General features: G+C 45.0%; 1 protein-coding gene across 5 annotated transcripts in view; it reads left to right on the top strand.

Moving 5' to 3' along the window:
• Window positions 1-21,150, top strand: part of ASTN2 (astrotactin 2) — a 658,777-nt gene that overhangs the window by 597,227 nt on the left and 40,400 nt on the right. For all 5 annotated transcript variants that reach the window (XM_081847443.1, XM_081847445.1, XM_081847447.1 and 2 more), the window contains one exon: window positions 19,211-19,352. In XM_081847443.1, the coding sequence (XP_081703569.1) occupies window positions 19,211-19,352 (142 nt within the window). The remainder of the gene's footprint in view (window positions 1-19,210; window positions 19,353-21,150) is intronic.

Genomic DNA, 21,150 nt, shown 5'->3' with positions numbered 1-21,150 from the left:
TACTTTTCATCCCGTCCAGTATAATGACTTTTTCTCCAAGAAATACCAACATCCATTACCATCATCATCATCATCATCATCATCATCATCATCAGTAGTTGTTTACTTGTTGTATATTCATTAATTCATACCCAGTTCTATATATTCTGATCCCATTTCCTGTTGGCCATGATTTCCCGTTCTAATTTAGAAAAATAAAAGGTTCCTTCCATTCCCACTTCTTCCATTCTTTTTTCCAGAAGAATCACCAGAGGCTTGGTGGGTTTTTCCTCTGAATTCACTCCAACTTGTACATAGGACTTTCTCTCTCAACTCTATCTCTGCCATTTCAAGATGCTTCTTAATGTCTCTATCAATGTTTTTATTCCACTTCTCCAACATCACAACACCATCGTTTTTCTGTTTCACTCCTATAGGCACCTGTATGGAAATCTTCTCCATTTCATCATATGCTGCCTTCTCACTTTACCATTCCATTCTCATATTCAGGTAGATCTTGATCAGTATTTCCCCCCCCCCCCAAAAAAAACTATGTATTCATTGGTTTGATCTGATGATGATGATGATGATGATTTTATTTATTAAATTTGTATACCACCCTCTACCCGCATGTCTCAGAGCCGTTCACAGGATAAAATCACACTATAAAACACAAAATATACAATAAAGATAAAAACAAATAGAAGCCATTTTCGTTCACCATTTTATGCATCTGAGCTCTTTCAATTGCTCATCCAATAATTACCACATAATACCAACAGTCAGCAGGGTGTTCAGCAGTATATTTGCCATATTGGATTATGTTAGTCTCCCCCTTAACAGCCTGTTAAGATCCAAAATAAAATATTGATTGTCCTTGAATATTCCAATCACACTTGCCATCTTCTCGTGCCACACCAGTGTAGCGCACCACACCCTTTGAGAACCACTGGAATAGCAGGTGGTTTAAGGCACAATTCCATTAGTTGTTGTGCTATTGTTTTTGGAGGGGATGCTCAGCCTCAAGCAATATGCCCTGCTACCGACTCAACCTTTGAAAACATGCTGATGATGGGGCATACCACAAAAATTACACTTCCTTGTATCTGTGCCAAAATACCATGGTTGTGGCTATCCAGAAATTCCTAGGCTGATCGAACTAATACTTTGCCTTTGATCTCCCACATATACCTGGCTTGACTCCTGTGAACTGTGTAGTGTGGCGGACAGAAGGGGAGAGAGGGAGAAGAAGATACCTGCCACTCCCAAACTGTAATGACTTCCATCTGGGACTGAACTTTGCAATGGTTTTCCTTTATTGACATATTTTATCACTGCTCTCCCTCCCCTCCTATCTCACTTAAGAGGGGAAGGCATTGACAGCACCCAAAGGAACTTCCTATCCCAAATGTTTTACCTCGGAAGTTGGTGGCCTCTCCTTCATTGGAGGTTTTTAAACACAAGTTGGATGACCTTCTGTCAGGGCTTGTTTTGTGTGATTCGTGCTTTGCAGTGGATTGGAGTCAGTGACCCTCAGGTTCCCTTCCAACTCTACAATTCCATGATTCCATCCACTTTCTACCATCTCCAGTGCTCTTCCCTTTCCTCACTACTTGGATCCTTTTGTGCCAGAACCCTCACAAAACTCTCTTTATACGTGGGCAAGGGGAGTTCATATGACTGGAGTGTTGGCTTCCAGAAGAACTTTTGTCTCTTAGACCAGCTCTGCACGTCCTCCCCAAGCTGGTTCAATGCTCATATTGATCAATTTCATTATTGGTGATACCCAGTGTTAGTCATACCCAGAGTAAACCTGTTGCGGGTGCTCTGAGGATGACTGAAGTTGGATACTTTATTCAGGTATGAGGAATCCCCAGGCTACCATTCATCCAAGCCACGCCACTGCTGTGTACCACCCTTGAGTGTTTTTTGCCAGGTTAGAATGTGTCTTTGAACTCTGATAATGCCTCTTGGTTGCTTGAATGGAAGATAGAGAAAGATGACTGAGAATGAAGAAACTAGCCTACTGTAAAAAAATAAAACTCACATTCATTACTCCACCCACATTTGCTTTGGCCCCACCCACCACTGGCATATGGCCCCCAGGAGGTTGCCCAGAAGTGAATGCAGACCTTGGGCTGAAAAGGGTTCTTGACCCCTGATGTATATTTCTTTAACCCACTTTTTCAGACCAAAAACTACACTCTCCCTAAAGTGCCTCATATTAGTAAAAAATCCAACACAGTGCTGGTGGCATGGACTACTGTACCCGAATATGAATGAGATGCAGCTCCTGCCTTCAACCTTATAATCTAAAAGGCACTGTTCACACACATGGGAAGTGATGTGAAGGGAGCAGTAGAGAAGGGTGTTAAAGTTGACCATCTTGGAATTATGAGTATGTCCTTTCTCTGGAAGCAGTATGCCTCTGATTAGCTGTTGCTGGGAATTGCTAGTGAGGAGAGCACTGTTTCTGGTTGCAGGCTTCACACAGGCATCCAGCTAGGTACTGTGAGAAAAGGATGCTGACCTTCGGACTCATCCAGCCACAGAGTTCTTCTTATATTCCTAGGGAGATGGTCTGGATGCTGTTATCCATGCCCCAATAATGTCCATCCCAGATTATTGTAATGCTGGGGTCTCCACTGTGTCATCAGATACCTACAGAGATCTCTCAAGGCTGCAATTAGGTCCTCCTTTCACCAGAATATAAGTCATAATGGCTGTGTGAGTGTCTCTTAACTCTCCCAAGCACTACCCATACTAGCACTGGCTGCTAGCTACAATTCCTATATTCTGCCCCCAATGTCAGTATGCCTCCAAATGCCAGTTGCTGGGAATCACAAATGTGAAGAGTGCAGTTGTACTCAGGTTCCTTTTGTCCCTTCCCATGGACTGCTGCCTTCAAGATGGTGGACCAGATGGGCCTTTAGGCCGATCCAGCCCAATCTTAAAGAATGCTAGTGAGTGGTAAATGGCACAGCTACCCAGTGGCGTCTTCCTCTGGCTTGGTGGCATAGGCCACAGTGCCTTTCCTGTTTACTTCTTCTGGAAACAGAGTTGTGTTGTAGTTTTGGCAGTTAAGGTGGAAGCCTTCCTCTTGAATTGCCAGAGGGGTCACACAGGATGTTCAGAGGACCCGGAGATTAAATACAACCTTACATATATGTTTTAATCAGGTAGCCTGATCTTTTCAAATTGTGTTAATCTGAATAAAATAAAATTAGATTTTTAATTTTTTAAAAAGTACCTTGTACTCGCCAACCATTTTGGTGTCTTTATACTCTTAGACCACATCACTGTACAATGGAGCAGATTTACTTAGTTCTGCTTTCCAGGGTGGGAAGCCTCAGGCCTGGGGGCTGAAAGAGTCTGGTCCTTCGGACTCCCCTGCAGACATGCCTTCTTTCCAGACCACACCACCGTAGGCCACACCCCCTCAGCCCTCCCATTCTTTGCTCCCTACTTGGGTGTTTTTGCCTGGCTGGAATATGTACTTGAACTGTGATAATGCATCTTGCTTATCTGGCTGGGGAGAGGAAGGAGGATGTAGGAACCATGGATTTTTGTGTGATATTGTGTGACTGAAATGTTGTCCTCTGCACAATGGTAAGAATCACCTCCATTGTTCTACTTGCATGTGACCCCCAAGGAAATGTGATCTTTGGGCTGAAAAAGGGCTGCTCTAGGTGGTTGGATAGGATAGTATCTGGGTAGTGGGGACTGTGGCCTGGGGTGCTTTTTTGAAAAAAGGACACAATCCAGCACTCCCATGACGGGCTCCCTCATCAAAACCAGAACTGTAGGGAGGGAAGCCATGCCTGGGCCAGGCCTTCAGTGCCTGGTTCCATCGTATGAGGGAGCTGCTGAGACAGCTTCCTTGTGCAACAGCTCAACACCACCAGCTACCTGCAGCCCCACTCCTGGGTCAGGCCTGACCTGGGGGTGGAAGCAGAGGAGAGGAAGAGAGGCAGTGGCAACATCATTTCCCCTTTCCTCCGCTGGGTTCTGGAGTGTGAGTGCACCCTCTGCGCTACTTTGTGAGCCTAGGTTCAGACAGTCCAACCCTAGCCTACCTCAGGTACACTCTGGGTGCTTTTCCTTCTATTTCCAAAAGTAAAAGGGATGAATACTTAACTTTGTTCAAAAGCTGAAAGTTAAAGGAAGCGGTCTAGGATCTCCCTGGGAGGTGGGGACCTCCCACAGCCCCTCCACCTCCTAGCTGTGGCCCTCAGTTGGAAGCAGCTTGGTGTGCAGTGGTGGTTTCTTTAAAACATTGTTTTGTGCAGTGCTTTCTGCATTGGCTTCTCTGGCAGGGACACTCTGACATCTGGCAGAGATTCCCTGTGCGCCTTGCACAAATTCCAAATATGTGTTCTAGGGCATGTACTCAGTTCATGCAGGGTGCTGGTCAAACCCATAATTTATTCTTATCCTGCCCTTCCTCCATGGTGCTCAGAACAGTACGGTACATTGGTTTCTCTCTCCCTCCCTCCCGTTCCACTTCTTCTCTCTCTTTCCCTCCTGCGCCACCTCTTTGTCCTCACAACTTCCCTGTGAGGTCGGCTAGGCTGGGAGATAGGGATGAATGAATCTGTAGGTTCTGATTTTGCTCTGGAGTCCCCCCCCCCCCAGTCTTGAGTTCTCCACCTTTCCACATCAGTTTTGACAACCTCTTTTTTAAAGTTCTCATGAAAATCCATCAGTGACATTTTCCTAATATCCACATTTTTGTGCAAGCACTTATCACTAATATGATTTGTTTGTGTATGTTCTTTGCACATGCTTTTTTAATGAGTATATATATCTGACTGTGAAGAATGGCAGGATTTCAATTCATATGTTTCTTTGGAAAGAGTGAGTTTGGTAGATTCGCCTTTCCGTGCAAACTGAACAGAATCCCTGCTGGGAAATGGTGACTAACTTGGAGTGTTTTGGTTGAGCAGGGATTTAAAACCCATTCTCCCTGGTAAATGTCTGTCTCTCTATCCACTTCCCCATCCTGGCTTTCTTAGTTATCACTGTAATCCTCATGTGAACACAGGGTAAACCCTAGGAAGCACCCGCACTTGCCCATTGCCTCACAATGCAGGGGAAGATCAGAATATTGGGCAAATACTCATATGCCTCTGGGGAAACCCACAGGGCTTGAGTTATGAAGCAGCTACCAGCAGACAGAACCATGCTGGCTCCCAGCAATATAGATAAATTGCAAATGACAATAGAAGGGAAGGACATTAATTCTACTGCAGGCTGAGAAGAAGAGACCCCACTGAAGTGAGACTTTTAAGATTTATTTTATGATGCCGCCTTACCTCAAATGTATTCACAGTGCTTTTTTTCACTTGGGCATTGTCTAAAATGCCAGTCCTGACAGCTGACCTAAGTTTTCATGTTCACATAGCAGATAGCTTCCCCCTGTCCTGCTTTCATGCTGAGAGCCTCCCGCTCCACCTCTGGCCATGCATTCCATTGTTGTTCAGCAGTAATGCAAAGGTGGTGGTGGTGGGAGTGAGAGAGATGGGAGCATTTTGATTACTCTTATGGACTTGATTTATGGGGACCATTTTAAATCACAAACCATCTGTGCACCTCTTCCCGGTCCAAAATGGATAAAAGACCATCAATCTGAGCACAGGCACCCGCCACCCGCCCTGCAACACATCACGCACATACAAAGCCAGATCTCCCTTCCTCTCTCCTTCCCTTCTTATTAGCAGCTCAGTTTCCCAAGCCTAACGGTCTTTTTGCCAGAGCCTAACTGCCTTTTCCCAAGGGTAGGGTGACTTGCATGTGTTTTTATTATTTTCTTATGGAAGCCAAAAAAGCAGATAGGGGGAAATGAATACCAATCTTTATTGCTCTTTGGCAAGATTATCTCTTATCTTCCTTTCCTGTGAGGGTGCCTTGGAGAGGAGAGAGAAAGGGGGCATGCTGCCATAAAGATCCCAAATGACCTCGGCCATGTCTCGATCTCTAATTCACCTTTTTTGTGTGGTAGAATAGTGATAGCCCTTCTCATGAGCCTAAATTGGGGCACAACATGGGTGAAGGAGGTAATCATCTATGCAGAGCCTAAGGGGTGTGCAGTCAAAGCTCCTTGATGGAGCATATGCTTTGCACGGAGAAGATCCCAGGTTCAGTCCCTGGCATATCTAGCTGATAAAGGCTCAGGTACCATAGGGAAGGGATGCAGTTGGCACTGTGGGTTAAACCACAGAGCCTAGGACTTGCTGATCAGAAGGTTGGCAGTTCAAATCCCCGCGATGGGGTGAGCTCCCATTGCTCGGTCCCTGCTCCTGCCTGCCTAGCAGTTCGAAAACATGTCAAAGTGCAAGTAGATAAATAGGTACCACTCTGGTGGGAAGGTAAACAGTGTTTCCGTGCACTGCTCTGGTTCACCAGAAGCGGCTTAGTCATGCTGGCCACATGACTTGGAAACTGTACACTGGCTCTCTCGGCCAATAAAGCGAGATGAGCGCTGCAACCCCAGAGTCGGTCACGACTGGACCTAATGGTCAGGGGTCCCTTTATCTTTACCTTTACCATAGGGAAAGGAAAGTGCAGGCCTGAGGCCAAATATATCCCTCAAGAATTCTCTGCCTGGCCATTGAGACTCCCCACACCACCCGCCTTCCAAGCCATACACTCTCTCCATGGGCCATGCTACTCACTGACCTCCCTTGCACCTTTCTTGGTTGTTATTGGCAGGCTTGCATCCTTGGACTATGATAACACCTCTTGGTCACCTGGGTGGAAGATAAAGGAAGGTGTGTGGTAGAAACTAACCTACTGTGCAAAGGTTATTTGAAGTTTATTCATAAGCAAATGAAATTGCAGGCAGGATTTGAAATTTGAGCAATGGGAAGAAATGATAATATATGAAATAGAGGAATGTGTATTAGGTGAAATGCGCAATATTATGCAGTATACAAAGGGGATTGGTATAAAAACAGCATGGAAGAGGAAGTGGGAAGTCAAATTATAAGATAAATGTATAACAAATTTGAAGTTTAAAATTAATTGGCTAAAGTTATTAAAAAATTAATGAAAATTGTAATAATAAAAGATAAAATCTGCATTTATTATGCCGCCCATTTTTGCTCTTGGTCCGCTGCCACCAGCATGTGACCCCCTAAAAGCTTGGCCAGTAGGGAATAACGACCTCAGGTTGGAAAAAGGTAGTAGGTGATGGGAAAGTCATTCTGCAATCTAGTTCAGCAAACATGATAATCTTTTAAACATGAGTTTCTAATAGTGAAACACTACGGAGTTGTGTGAGCAAAAGGTTGTTAGTGCTGAAAGTGCTCTTCCAGGACACTCAGTTCCATGACAGTTTTACACATTCCCCTCCAAACTCTTAGCATGTTAAGAGCATGCTCAATCCTCTGTGAGGTCTTCGAGGGGAGGATTCTGACTCCTCTGCACCAAAGAACACTTTTTATTTCTAAAGGGTTTTGGAGGGGGCGGGCAGTAACTTTTGCAAATCTAGAGATTTCCATAAGTCTGTTGATAGCTCCTGACTTTAGATGGGTGTGCTGTTTTAGCAATGGAAGGATTGACACTCACCCTGAATATCACTCACAAGGGGAATGGTACAGCTATAAACATATGTACATAGACAATTATTTTAGCTTTCCCCCATTAAATTGCAGGTGCCCCATGAGAATTATCTTGAGCCTTCTTTTTTTATTATTTGAATTCCTAGTTTGGTTTATGCAGATGCCTCTTCCTCATGGTTTGGATCATAGGTAGGCAAATTAAGGTCCACGGGCCAGATCCAGCCCAATCTCCTTCTAAATCTGGCCCGTGGACGGTCCGGGAATCAGCATGTTTTTACATGAGTGGAAAGCGTCCTTTTATTTAAAATGCATCTCTGGGTTATTTGTGGGGCCTGCCTGGTGTTTTTACATGACTAGACTGTGTGCTTTTATTTAGAATGCATCTCTGGGTTATTTGTGAGGCATAGGAATTCGTTCTTCTTTTTTCAAAATATAGTCTGGCCCCCCACAAGCTCTGAGGGATGGTGGACCAGCCCCTGCTGAAAAAGTTTGCTGATCCCTGGTTTGGTTAAAAGGCTTTTAAAGTAACCAGATAAGGAATTTATTTTTGTGCACTCATTGCCTATAAATAAACTGCTTCTTCCCAGTCCTTGAACTCCATCATACCCCAGTAGATTCCATAACTTAGCTGCCAGTCTGGATAGTCTCTGACAGGAACGATTAAAGTATTATCTTTGAAGACTTTCAGATTTCAAAGGAATATAATTTGGAAACAAGGGCATCCTAGACTAGTCCAAACCTCTTTTGAAGATATATATTCTCTGTTTCTAAGAACTCCAGTCACATGGACTGTATTCATACCAGCCAACCCTCCCATTTTGAATGTTTCATCCTGGAACTTTATCAAAAGCTGCCCTGGCTTCTGTCTCCAATCCCAGCTGTCCCACCTTGGCTCCGTCCACAGCCCCCGCCTCAATGGCCTCCTCCGTGGCCTCCTCTGCTACCGCCACCATACTTCCAGAAGCCCGCACTTCCTGAAGTATGGTGGAGGTGGAGAGTGCAGTGGTAGCCATGGCAGGGCTGCCAGAAGTATATTGTGGTGAAAAGCGAGTGGGCAGTCGTGGGTACGCCAACAAATGGGTAGGTAGCAGCAGGCAGGTGGCAGTGGCACGATGGTGCCGGGGGGGGGGGGGAGAGTAGAGTCCTGATTTGTCCTCCTGAGAGGGTATGCTATATATATACTGCACTGTCCATAATCCCTATTTATCAGGAAAAGTTATTTTTAAAAAATACTTTCAAATTTAACAGAAGAAAAAACAGAGAAAGAGACAAAAAAGTTGAAAGAGAAAACAGTGTCAGCTCATATTAAGGGCATCAGCCCTGAGTGCTCACTGGAAGGACAGATCCTGAAGCTGAGACTCCAATACTTTGGCCACCTCATGAGAAGAGAAGACTCCCTGGAAAAGACCCTGATGTTGGGAAAGATGGAGGGCACAAGGAGAAGAGGACGACAGAGGACGAGATGGTTGGACAGTGTTCTCAAAGCTACCAGCATGAGTTTGACCAAACTGCGGGAGGCAGCGGAAGACAGGAGTGCCTGGCGTGCTCTGGTCCATGGGGTCACGAAGAGTCGGACATGACTAAATGACTAAACAACAACAACAACTATCAGTATGATCGCAGATATTAATATTGCACAGTTTGAAGCGTCTGGATGCATAAAAACTGGCTCCTTCTGAAATGAAATATTGTCCAGACCCATTAGATTGTTTAAAACTTTACTTGCAGAACATTCTTCAAAAGAGAATAGAAACATCAAATGATACATCCAAACAGTTCCATAAGACATATGACAGTCCAAGGGACAGGCTCAGAACCTTACAAAAAATGAAATAATTCCAACAGACCTGTAAGCAGAGGTCTGTTTCTTCCCACAGCCTGAGGCTGTGTGCTTCAAGAGAGCTTCATTTACATCCTTACTGAGAGCAAAGACCGAAGGCAACTCCTTTTCAAAATGGTGATTTGCAATGTGATACCTTTGTCACATGTTCAAAGCTGAACATTCAGTATTGGAGCACAGGACATTCAACAGTTAATTATCAACTCATTTAAAACTCAGAGTTCATAATGATGAATGTGTTTGTGAAAATATTCTGAAATGAATCATATCCAGTGACATTGCTTGCAAAAATGTGCACATCAGTCAAAATGGTAATCAAACTGTGTTAATTAGGAGAAATTCTCACTAAAATCCTGGAGAATTTACATGAGACTATTTTGAAAATTTAAAAAATCATTGCATGGATGTGCAAGCATGAAAATCTAAATGTAAAATAAGAAACTGGGGGAACCAGGTCGTTCCATCCCTTCTTAACAACCTGGCAGGGAAGATAACTTGATTGTGGAGTTTTGTTTTGTTTTTTAATCTGTCCCTGTTGGAGGGATACTTGTTAAATTTTTGTTGGTGAAACTTGTTAAGAGTTTTCAGCCTTCAGCTTCTTCACCACAAAATCCCAGATTTCAGGGAATGGGGTGAGAGTAAAATTTGTGGACCCAAAACTCACTGCTGCTGTCTGAAGAGGAGCCCTAGTGGCTGCTATCCCCATCTGCAGAGTTCAGGTGGGGGCGTGTGAAGTGTGTGTGTTTGTCCCACTTTCCTGTCCCCAAGTGTTGGTAGACTGGTATGGGGGACAGGAGTTCTGTGGCTTCATCTGTGATTCCCCACCCTACCCCACCACTGCACAGAGCGAACGATTTGATAGGACACAGGCACAACCTCCTTCATTTCTCATTGAAAAAAAATTCAGAGGAGCCTAACTATGTTGTCAATTGACCTGAGGATGTTCACTTGAAAATATAATTTTGGCCTAGATCTGGATTTGGTGCACACCTGGCCCCTATGTTCAGTGCCCCAATGTGAACACTTACTTTTCTTTTTAGATAAAATTGAATATTTGGAGCATGCAGCATGTTAGCAATGTGTGGGGTTGGGCGCTTCTACCAGACTGTTGGGACGTTTGTTCATTGGTTCCTGCACTCTATTAATGAAGCAGACTCTTTCTTTCTTACAAAGGGATCTGAGAGGAAAACTACGCCTCCTGGCCTAAATCACACCTCAGCCAGGCCTCCAAAGCCTTGTTTTGTTTAAGCATATGTTGAAACAATCAGTTACAGCTATACACAGGTAGAGTCATAGCTTCATTGTTGGTTGGTATGTCTGTGTATATACGTGTGTGTGTGTGTGTGTGTACACACATACACACACAATGTAAAACCATAAACTGTATGGTTTAGGTATGAATTAGAACCTTATAAAATGTGCTTTCTCATTTCTGTGTAACTCAAAGCAGGGATTAAACAATAGGAAAAACTCACCAGAAAATTTTCCAAGGTAGAAATCTTTTTGCAACTTTTCATTGTGCATTTGAGAGGGTGAAGCATTTTCCCCATTTCCCTCTCCATTTAAATATTTTCCCCATGTCTTTAAATAAATCAATATAGGGTGCTCTGCGGGTGGGGGTCAGTTAGGAATGAGAAGACAGGAAACTGGAATTTAATAGGCAAAGAAAGGAACGAAGTGAAGGGGGGCAAAGTTTCTACAAACCCATCCCCCCCCCAGCTTGCAGACCACCATGCATAAGGCAGAGAAAGGAGAAATTTCCATGTGTCTGTGGCATTTGGGAAGGCATCCCTAGAGCTCTCAACGTTACTAGATGAGGCCCTGCTTTTCTCATCTCTTTGAAGGCCAGTTTTATGGAAAAAACAGAAATCTCTTTTTACTCCAAGGCAGGCAAAGCGACAAGGTTGGATAAAGCAGTGAAAGTGAGGAGCGAAATGCAGCCTGTGTGGGTTACAGAAGGCCAGGAGTTGAAGGAGAAGGGCTGGGAGGCACGTGAGGCTGCCCTCCCACTCCTCTGTTAGGCAACACTTAAACAGTACAGTCATGCCTTGGGTTACAGCCGCTTCAGGTTGCGTTTTTTCGGGTTGTAGACCACTGAAACCCGGAAGTACCGGAAATGGTTACTTCTGTGTTTTGGTGGTTGTGCATGCGCAGAAGTGCCGAATCGCAACCTGCGCACGCACAGACGTGGGTTGCGAACACTGCGAGTTGCGAACGTGCATCCCACACAGATCACGTTCGCAACCTGAGCGTCCACCGTATTGCTCAAATGACCACCAGAGCAGTTAAATGGTCTGAGTATCAGACAAGGATTGGGAATACCCAGGTTCAGTTCATAAGGGAATAAAACAGATGGGAGTCTGTGGCCCTCCAGATGTTGCTGGTGTGCAACTCCTACCATCCCGACTTGCTGGGGCCAATGGGATTTGGAGCCAAACAGCATATTGGATGGCCATCTGTCATAGATGCTTTTGTTGAATCATAGAATATTAGAATTGGAAGGGAGCCAAGGGCCACATAGTCCAACCCCCTGCAATGCAGGAATCTCAACTATTGATTCAGAGAGTACAAGTCATTGCCTCCATTTTATTTTACAAAAATCTAATGATCCAGTGATTTTTCAGAAATATACATGACCTCTGCATGTTCCACTGTAATATATGCCTTCTTAGTACTTCTAAGTAAATATCTAGAGCTGAATCAGTTGGTTAGACCATGGTGCTGATAACACCAAGGTTGCAGGTTCGATCCCTGTATGGACCAGCTGCATATTCCTGCATTGCAGGGGGTTGGACTAGATGATCCTCAGGGTCCCTTCCAACTCTACAGTTCTGTGATTCTGTGAATCTTTGGGGCCAGAAGGCTGGAGGGTGTGCGGGAAAGGGGCTGTTGCTGCTGCACTACCTCACTAATTAGCTGTTAGGCAGGGAGGCTGAGCAGCATAAACAAAGCCCCACTGTGCCTCCAGTCTCTTCAGGGCTTCCTCCACTCTCATTGACATACTCTTTGGGTTCCGGGGAGGGTCTCCTTGTGGGCCATGAGGACTCACCCATTCTCTTTCACCAGTTCCTGGTGTGATTCTATTTATTTATTTTCTGGTGCCAAGTGTATACACAGTCTCGTGTGAGTAGAAAGTGCATAGGTGGAGGGATGCCTGTATAAAATTCATCTGCTCTCTCTGGCTCATACATTTTCAGAAGTGGAAAGAAAGACCAGGAAATAACCCTGACAAGAAGGCTTGCCCCACCTCCCAGTCACACTGATTGGGCCCTGATCACAGCCAAGAGCCCATTCTTGCTAACCCAAGTAGCACTTTGGCTTGTCTATCAAATTGCCATTTCCAATCGCCACCCCAGAAGCTCCTCACTCCCTTAGAACCACCTCTGCCTTGCTTGCAAAAATCAGGATTTTAAGGGACATACTGAAAAAGTATGATTGCTTTACGGTTTCCATGAATGTCTTGGGAGAAACGGGGCATTTGACGGGTATGCTCTTAGCCACATCCCCGTGACCCCATATGTCTAAACAGCTAATCATCCTGAATTGTCCAAAATCCAACCCACCCAAAATACCTTGCATGGAGAAATGAGGCCAAAGAAAGTGGCATATTTCTTTGGGCTAGCAAGGTGATAATTGGATTTTAAAAAATTGTCCACACCTGTTGAAGATTAATTACGTTGTCAGTTTTCTCTCTAGGAAACGGCTCCTATTTTCCTAGAGAAAAAGATTACGTTGCTTTAATTGTTTTGTTTTCTTTATTAATGACCAGTGTAAAGTTTAATAAATAATAAAGACTCTGAGAAACAGAACCAATTGATGTTTATTCCTATAACAGGAATTTCACTAAGAGATAGCTGGAATGCTGCTGCTGCCGCTTCTGTAAAGAAGTAAAATATGCAGGAAAACTTTTCTGTAAAGAACTCAGCTGCAGAAAGAAATGAAAATGCAAGAGTAGATGCTCACACACCAACAGTATAACTTTGCCGTCTATATTAATTTTATTTATAAAATTCATACCTTGTTTTTTCTTTTATTGCCACACCTGCAATTTAACAGGTTTGTTGGCAAATTCAAAGTGTCTTTGTCACAATTTTTTGATTTTCTATTCAATTTCTTGATTCAGACTTCCAGATCAGTTGTGATCACGTTCAGGTCGTGAGTTTGTCCAGTGAGCTTTTCAGGATGACTCAATCATAGAAAAGGGTGAAAGGGGGAGTGACGGCAACACAATACCCCTAAATTTCTTGATTTACCAACATTGAATATTGTGCTTGTAGCATCTGAAGGCAGGCCTATTTAGGGAAGTTTTTAATGTTTGAAGTTTTATTCTGTTTTTAATGTTCTGTTGAAAGCTGCCCAGAGTGGCTGGGGAAATCCAGTCAGATGGGCAGGATAGAAATAAATTGTTGTTGTTGTTGTTGTTGTTGTTGTTGTTATTCATTTGTTTTATGGATTCTTTTCCTGGCTTTTTGATCAATTCTTTCTCATTTTAAATCAAGTCTTCCAGATGTTCTGGGTTAAAAAAAATTAATCTTTTGATATCTCAAGGGTTGTCACATCGAAGCGGGAACAATATGGTTTTTTCCTGCCCTGGAGGGTAGGATTCAAACCAGAGGCTTCAAATTAGAAGAATGGAAATTCCGATTAAACATCAGGGAGGAAAGCTTTGTGGCTGTAAGAGCTGTTTGACAGAGGAACAGTCTCCTTTGGGATGTTGTGGACTCTCCTTCCTTGGAGGTTTTTGAGCAGAGGTTGGATGGCCGCCTGTCATGGATGCTTGAGCTGAGAATCCTGCTGTGGTGTTTGCCTGTTCTTTTGAAAATGTCTGTACAGGGGAAGACAAAGAGTTAATAGGTAGACCAATAGAAAAGCCAGAGGTGGAGCCTACCTGTTTATAAAAGGGCTTAGCCCAAGGTTTAGTTAGCTAGTTAGTTAGTTGGTTGGTTGGGAAAAGGCAGCTGGGAAAGCAGTTGGCAGACAGATGGAAATAGAGAGACAGTTAGTGCAGTTGGTTCTTGTGTGAGAGGAGGTAGAAGAGTTAGAGACAGAATAAAACAAGACTAAGAGGGGAAAGGGTAACAGCTTTTCAAATGCATTTAAAGTTTATTTGTGTTTGCAATAAACCACAATCTTCATTATTAACTTAAGAACCTGACTGAGACTAAATGATTTACCGGGGAGGACCTGGTTGGTGGCAGCAGATTAGTGGCGTACGGGTCAATAGTCTGTGAGACGACCGGGGGCTCTGTACGAGCGCCATACCTGCATTGCAGGGGTTTGGACTAAATGACTCTTGGGTCCCTTTCAACTCCACGATTCATATGAAGCTACCCACTGTGACCCTAAAGTTTTGGGCCTGGTCAGTGACCGCCAGTCCATTCCCACAAATGAGCATGTAGTTGGGCTAAAATTGACAGGAAGTGGGGAAGAACCATGCCTGGAGCTCCTTGAGGATAGGTGGGGCAAAATGTAATAATTTAACAATAGCAGAGTCTGAATTTCCTCCGTGCAGGTTATTGTAGAATCATAGAAGTGTAGAGTTGGAATAGCGCCAAAGGGTCATCTAGTCCAAACCCCTGCACTGATTCCAGCATTGGAAGGGGTTGGGCTAGATGGCCCTTTGCATACCCCCTTCCAACTGTATTATCTCCTCTTTTTTGTTGGCTACAAAAACACCATACATTTAAAGCACATGACTTTTCTCAAAGACTCCTGGAAACTGTAGCTTGTTTAGGATGCTGGGAACTGTAGCTTTGTGAAGGGGTAAGCTACAGTTCCCAAGATTCTTTTTAGTGGGAGGGGATGTGCTTTAAATGTATGGTGTGTACACAGCCTTTGTGTGCACGTTCTATAAATTCACAATAGGCATCTCATTGCAGACTTGTCATCCAGAGCTGCAGCCTGGGAACTGAATTTTTGCAAGGTTCAAGGCAAGGTGGGCTAGTTTGAGCAAGCCACCAACCCCAGAATCCCCCCTCTCCAGTCTTAACACCTTGAGGTGGAAAACTGGGAGAAGGGAAGGGTGCATTGAACACACACCACATGTGACGTATTTTTATGGATCTCCTAAGGCCAGGTGTTTCCTGAGCAAAGAAAGAACCAAACTGGGCAGGAGCAAAATGGAAACAATTCTTACTCACCTTCCTTTCCACTGCCTCCCTCCTTTGCACCTCACAAAGGGCTGTCATTTGGGGGAGGGAGAGGGGGCTGAAGTCCTAAGTGCCCCTCCCCCTTCCACCCTCCCAGTCCCCACCATTTATGCCTATTTGTGCCCTCTTGACAATTCTGCTGTGTTTTCCTTTCCTTGAAGGAGAGGGAATTGAGAGCCTCCCCTCCTCCCCAATGCAGGTATGTGCCTGTTCTCCATTACAGCTCCATTGGGGCTGAAATATGATCATGCCTGTGTCAGACAATATATTTACTTATCCATATAGGCTTTTCTCCTTAAGTTCATTATGTCCAAAGGTTTTCAACCTTTTTGAGTCCACGACCGACTATATTCTTTCTGTGGCACCCCTGTGGGGCTCAGGAGCCCAGTTAGGTCATCCCTTGCCTGCAGAGCTGGCAGCCTCTCAGCCTTTTTTGAACACCCTCCCTTGTGGAGTCTTCCCTCAGCCTCCTCTCCTCTCCCCTCTCCTTGGGAGTCCTTCAGACAGCTGCTCAGTTGTTGCATTCTAGGATCCTACGTGCCTATTGTTCTAGGATCCAAGCTTAGTACATAACACTCTCCCTTGTGGAGTGTTCCCTCAACCTCATCTCCTCTCCCCTATGCTTGGGAGTCCTCTGGGCAGCTGCTGCTGCCCCTGATCTCTGAGCTGCCCTCTCCCATCCCGAAGAGAGGTGCCTCCTCACACTGCCCCACAAGGGCCTGGGGAGAGGATGCCCCAGCCTTAGTGGCCCAGCAGAGGCCTGCACCTTACCTTGAGAGGCAGCAGTAGTATCAGTGGGTGCTGCTGGGTCTGCATAGTGGAAAGGCTCCCCTTCAGTACTGGGCACTCAGTTTCCAGGTGGGCCTTGCACACAGCAAGCACAAAAAAGGTCAGCACAGTGCCTGCCTGCCTGCCTGACCTCCCACTTGTCTGTCCATTCCTAACAGCAAGGGCTGGTGAACTGGCTTGCTGGGCTCCCTCGCCCACTTGCTTGCTTATGCCGGCTGCCTCAGCTCCTGGCAACCAGACCCCCTGGCCAGCCCCAGAGGCACCATTCGCCTGCAGTGCTTGTAGCCAGGGCTGCTGCAACAAACAGCCATGCAAGCCTTTTGGAAGCAGAGGCGTGAGAGGGCATCAGAGGCAGGAGGGAAGGAAAGAGGGACAGAGGCCAGTGTTGCCCGCAGCACCCCTGACCTTCCTTCAAGGCACCCCAGGTTGCCACGGCACACTGGTTGAAAACCACTGTGTTAGGCAAAGGATGGCTTGCTATTACTGTTGTTGTAGTAATAGTAGTAGCAGTAGTTGCGGCCATCATGTTAATCTCACCGCTGCTTCTAAATTTCAAAATGAAGCAAAAAGCTAAATAAAATAGTATATGGGAAAAAATAAGAAGAGGGAATTCCCGCCCCCCCACCCTACTTCATTGGCAGGACTTAAGCTATGTATACACTCCTATTTGCTAGAGTAACTCCCACCACTGGTCCTTGAATTGGTCTACACACAAAGTTAGCCACAATCAACAAACTATGTCTATCCTGCTGTTTCTCATGAAAAAACTGTGTTTTCATACCCTCTGTCATTTCTCTGACGAAAATACTATTTGTACCCCACACATCTTACTGGGTTGCCCCAAAAGCTGCCCAGAGTGTCTGGGGCAATCCAGTAAGGTGTGTGGGATATAAATAGTAAAAGTATCACCCTGGAATGGGGCATCCCTATTTATATCAACAAAAAGTTGGAGGGTATGCAACCTATCCTAGACTTGAGCCAAGATCAGTATTTAGGCCCAATATCAGCTCCTGGCATCCTTGGGCATCTTCCAGGGCACCAGAGGTGCTGGCATCTGCCCTCTATCACCTCTGCCTAGCAGCAGCAAGCAAACTTAAATTTACCAGGATGCCCTGAAGCAATGCCATCCATTGTGGCAGTTATCACCAGGTAATTTCCATGGCTAAGGTCCCACCAAGAAAATCTTTGCCAAGAGCCCACTCGAAACTGGAGCCAGTATCAGTTTTCTAGACCACAGATGGAAAACCTGTGACCCTCCAGATGTTGTCAGGACTCCACCTCCCATAAGCCTCAGTCGGCAAGGCCAGGGTTGATAGGAGTTGGAGTCCAGCAACATCTAGAGGACCATAGGCTCCAGCCACACAGTTCTAGAGAAATAAAGGCAACACATGCAACAATAGTGTGCAGCCTCAGTGCCCTTTCCCATTCACCAGGCATCACTTCAGGCCAATCACTTCTGCCACTCCCAAATTTTGGTCTAGACTTGCTTCTTGAAACTGCTGGAGCAAACAGTGGTGTGATGGAAACAGCATAGCAATGGTGCCATTTGGGGACTTGCAAGAGGCATTAAGATGACTAACTTTGCCTTTTGGTTTCTTTAGGGAAAGAATAAATGTTCTGTTTCTCCTCTGGCAGGAGAAATTTGTTACCCACATGTGGCTTTTTATGAAAATAATGTTTGCGTGTCCATGTTTTGTTTTGTTATTGCCACTGCCACCACCTGTAAAATCAGCTCCTGGTTTTATGGATTGCTGGTTTGTCACACCAATAGGCTGGTTTGCGTGTTTTATACCAAAGACTTCGGCATTTCTTATGCACTTTTGAGTCTTTGATCAGGTTGAGAAGAAAGTAAAGAAAGGAGGATAGGCACAAGAGCCATTCTGCTGTTCAGTGTCAGAGCCAAAGCCTGACTCACAATAGATGTTCAGAGCTAAGGAATGAGTTTCTTGTTACTCCAGGATGCCCAAAATGCTGACTGTTCTCTCCCTCGACATGCAATCCTACTGTGCCACTAACATGTCCAGCTCTGGAAGCTGCCAATTTATATATGAAGCCGAAAGAACACAGGGCGTGATCCAGAAGTACTCCTGCATACACAAAAGTTATTTTTGACCATTTGCAAAGCCATGCAAAGGGGTGGGGGGGAGGAGGACTGGCTTGACAGTTGTTTTATATAAAACCCACTTTTCAACACTTATTTATGCAAACATGTGCCCCTCAACTGCTTTTTAAATTGTCTCAGGGCCGAGCTGAACCTTACTGATCTTCCATATCACATCTCCACTGAGTATTTATTCCAATTTATTTTTCAGGATGCACATAACATTGAAAGGAGCACTCTGCTTGCACTGCATTCCACTATTGTTCCCAAAAGTTAGAATATAGTGCAGAACTTAACATTTAAGGAAAAGTCATGAAAATGGAATAAACTATCATGTGAATGCAGCCTAAATCAGCACTGGTGGGCTGCAGTACTCCAGGGTTTCTGGCAGGAAGTCTTTCCCAGCCTTGCCTGAACAACTTAAGACAATACGTGTACAAAGTGCACACACTACCACTCGGCTACTACCCTTTCACACAGCTTTCACAGAGTCCTCTTTTAAAGCCACCTAAAGTCGTCTTTTAAAGCCAGCACCTGCCCACTCATGCAAGTCATTTCCATAAATTCCAATCTGCAATGTATGGAAAAGTCCCTTGTATTGTCAGTCCTGAATCTGCTGCTCATGGGTTCAGTTGAGTGACCTCAGGTTCCAGAGTTACAGGAGATGGGGGAAGAAAAACAAACCCAACAACAACCAACTCCTCACCACTTCCTCCACCACATGCATATGTTTTCTCTGTCAAGTAAATAAATGAATGTTTCTCAGGTGTTTCTTTTCTTTGGCCTGCAGGAGAGTCCTTGAGCTTTGCTGATGATTTGCTCTCTGGTCTTGGAGCTGCCTGTGTGGCTGCTGGAAGGAGCCATGGAGATATCCCTGACACAAGCCTCTACTCCGTCATTTTCAAGTGTCTGGAGCCTGATGGATTGTACAAGTAAGGAAGGAGTCGTGTGGTGGAGTCATGGGGCATGAGGAAAAGATCATCCAGTGTCTTGTGCACATTACTTCTCGCATTTCAAAGTCTGTATGGATTGGAGATTGCCCAACCCAACCTCAGTCTGTCCTTAGCCAGTCACCATCTGTCTGTTTCTTACTGACAACTAGTTCAAGGGGTGGTGCTTCCTCTCAGCTTCCTCCTCCTTGCCCCAGCTTTGTAGAAGGGAGAAGGATGTGAACAAAAGCAAAATTAATTGCCTCTACCTCTAATGGACTCTGGCTCTGCCTGCCATTGCTCAGGGTCCACCTACTGTTGGCCTCCCTGCCTTCCGCCCTACCAGTCCCAATGGGCACCAACAACCACTTTCTGTATGGCAGTAGCAACAAAGGGCTGAAGAGATGCAACTGTCCTATTATTTGCTTTTTAAATTAGAAATGAACCACTTTCCCCCTCAAAATAAACTGAAAAGTGGTTTACAATAAAATAGACTTAACCCTAAAACTATCAATGCAATTGTTCCCTTAGGTTCTTAATCCAATCACAGTCAAGTCAGCTCCTTGGTACTCCAGAGAGCTGCAGACTGTGAAATGGCCAATGGTGGAGGAAAGCTTGTGATGATTGCAACTGAACATGTACAGAAAGCCAATATAGGACTTACTATGTGACAATGGTGGCGGCAAAGAAAGCTTACTTCTCTGTCATCATTGCATCTGCAGAATGCCAGCCATCATAAATCTTTTCTGTAGTGAAGAGCCATTGAGTTAGGAGTTAGATACAAGGCTGGCCCAAGACATTTTGGCACCTGAGGAGAACCACAAATTGGGGCTCTCCTCTCCCTGCCGGGGAAGAAGGGATGAGTGAAAATCTAAAACAGGAAAATGGGAAGGGGGGGAATAGAGATCTACCTCAGGATCTGCTGTCTTATGGATCCTGCCACCTGAGGCAGTTGCCACACCTTGCCTCATGGGTGGTTAGCCCTGGTTAGATAATAAAGAGAGCCCCCAAAGAGCCAAGGTGACCAGTCTGCATTGCATTATGCAAATAAAATCACTCATATCCTTTCTAAATTTAATGCCACAGATTGGGCAGATTCAAAGATGGATATACGAAACCATCTGATTGTGTTGATTTGGATACTTTCTTAATGTATCCTCCAAGCAGCTTGCTCATGGTATGGCATGGAAACAGCCCTGGTCATAAACGATTTACACTAGTAAATGAATATGGGGTATGTGACCCTGTTGTTTTGAATGGAGCCCTTAGTGACCTTTGATACTATTGACTGTGGCATCCTTCTGGGCTGTCTTGTTAGTTTGGATCAGGGAAGCACCAGTTTTTGTTGGCTGTGGTCTTTCCTGAGAGAATGGACCCAGTATGTGGTGCTGCGGGGGGAATTCTGTTCCACCTCAAATCACTCCTGTCCTTCAACCAAAATTGCTAAAATGCACCTGCCAAGTTTGCAGCCTGCAAGCTGGGGATGGATTTCAGCTCAGTAGTGCCTTGGGTGCTAAGGTCAAAAGCTTTGTCAGTTTGGACAATCCTCTTACTAAAATGGGTTACCTCCCCCGTTGGAGTCTGTGAGTCTTTGAATGCTTGGAATCCCAAGTGGGGAAAATGCTGTAGTGCTCAGGTCCTACTTTCAGGCTCCCAAGAAGCATCTGTTTGGCCACTGTGAGAACAGGATGCTGGACTAGATGGGCCATTGGTCTAATCTAGCAGGACACTTCTGATGTTTGGAAAACAAGTTCAGGAATCTAGATATCCAGAGAGATGGCCCCCTGCATTAGCCTTCTGC

Source organism: Podarcis erhardii (assembly GCF_964252035.2).
Source record: "Podarcis erhardii genome assembly, chromosome: Z".
NCBI lineage: Eukaryota > Metazoa > Chordata > Lepidosauria > Squamata > Lacertidae > Podarcis > Podarcis erhardii.
The sequence above is the reverse complement of the archived record's forward strand: the minus strand, read 5'-3'. Positions and strand labels throughout refer to the sequence as shown.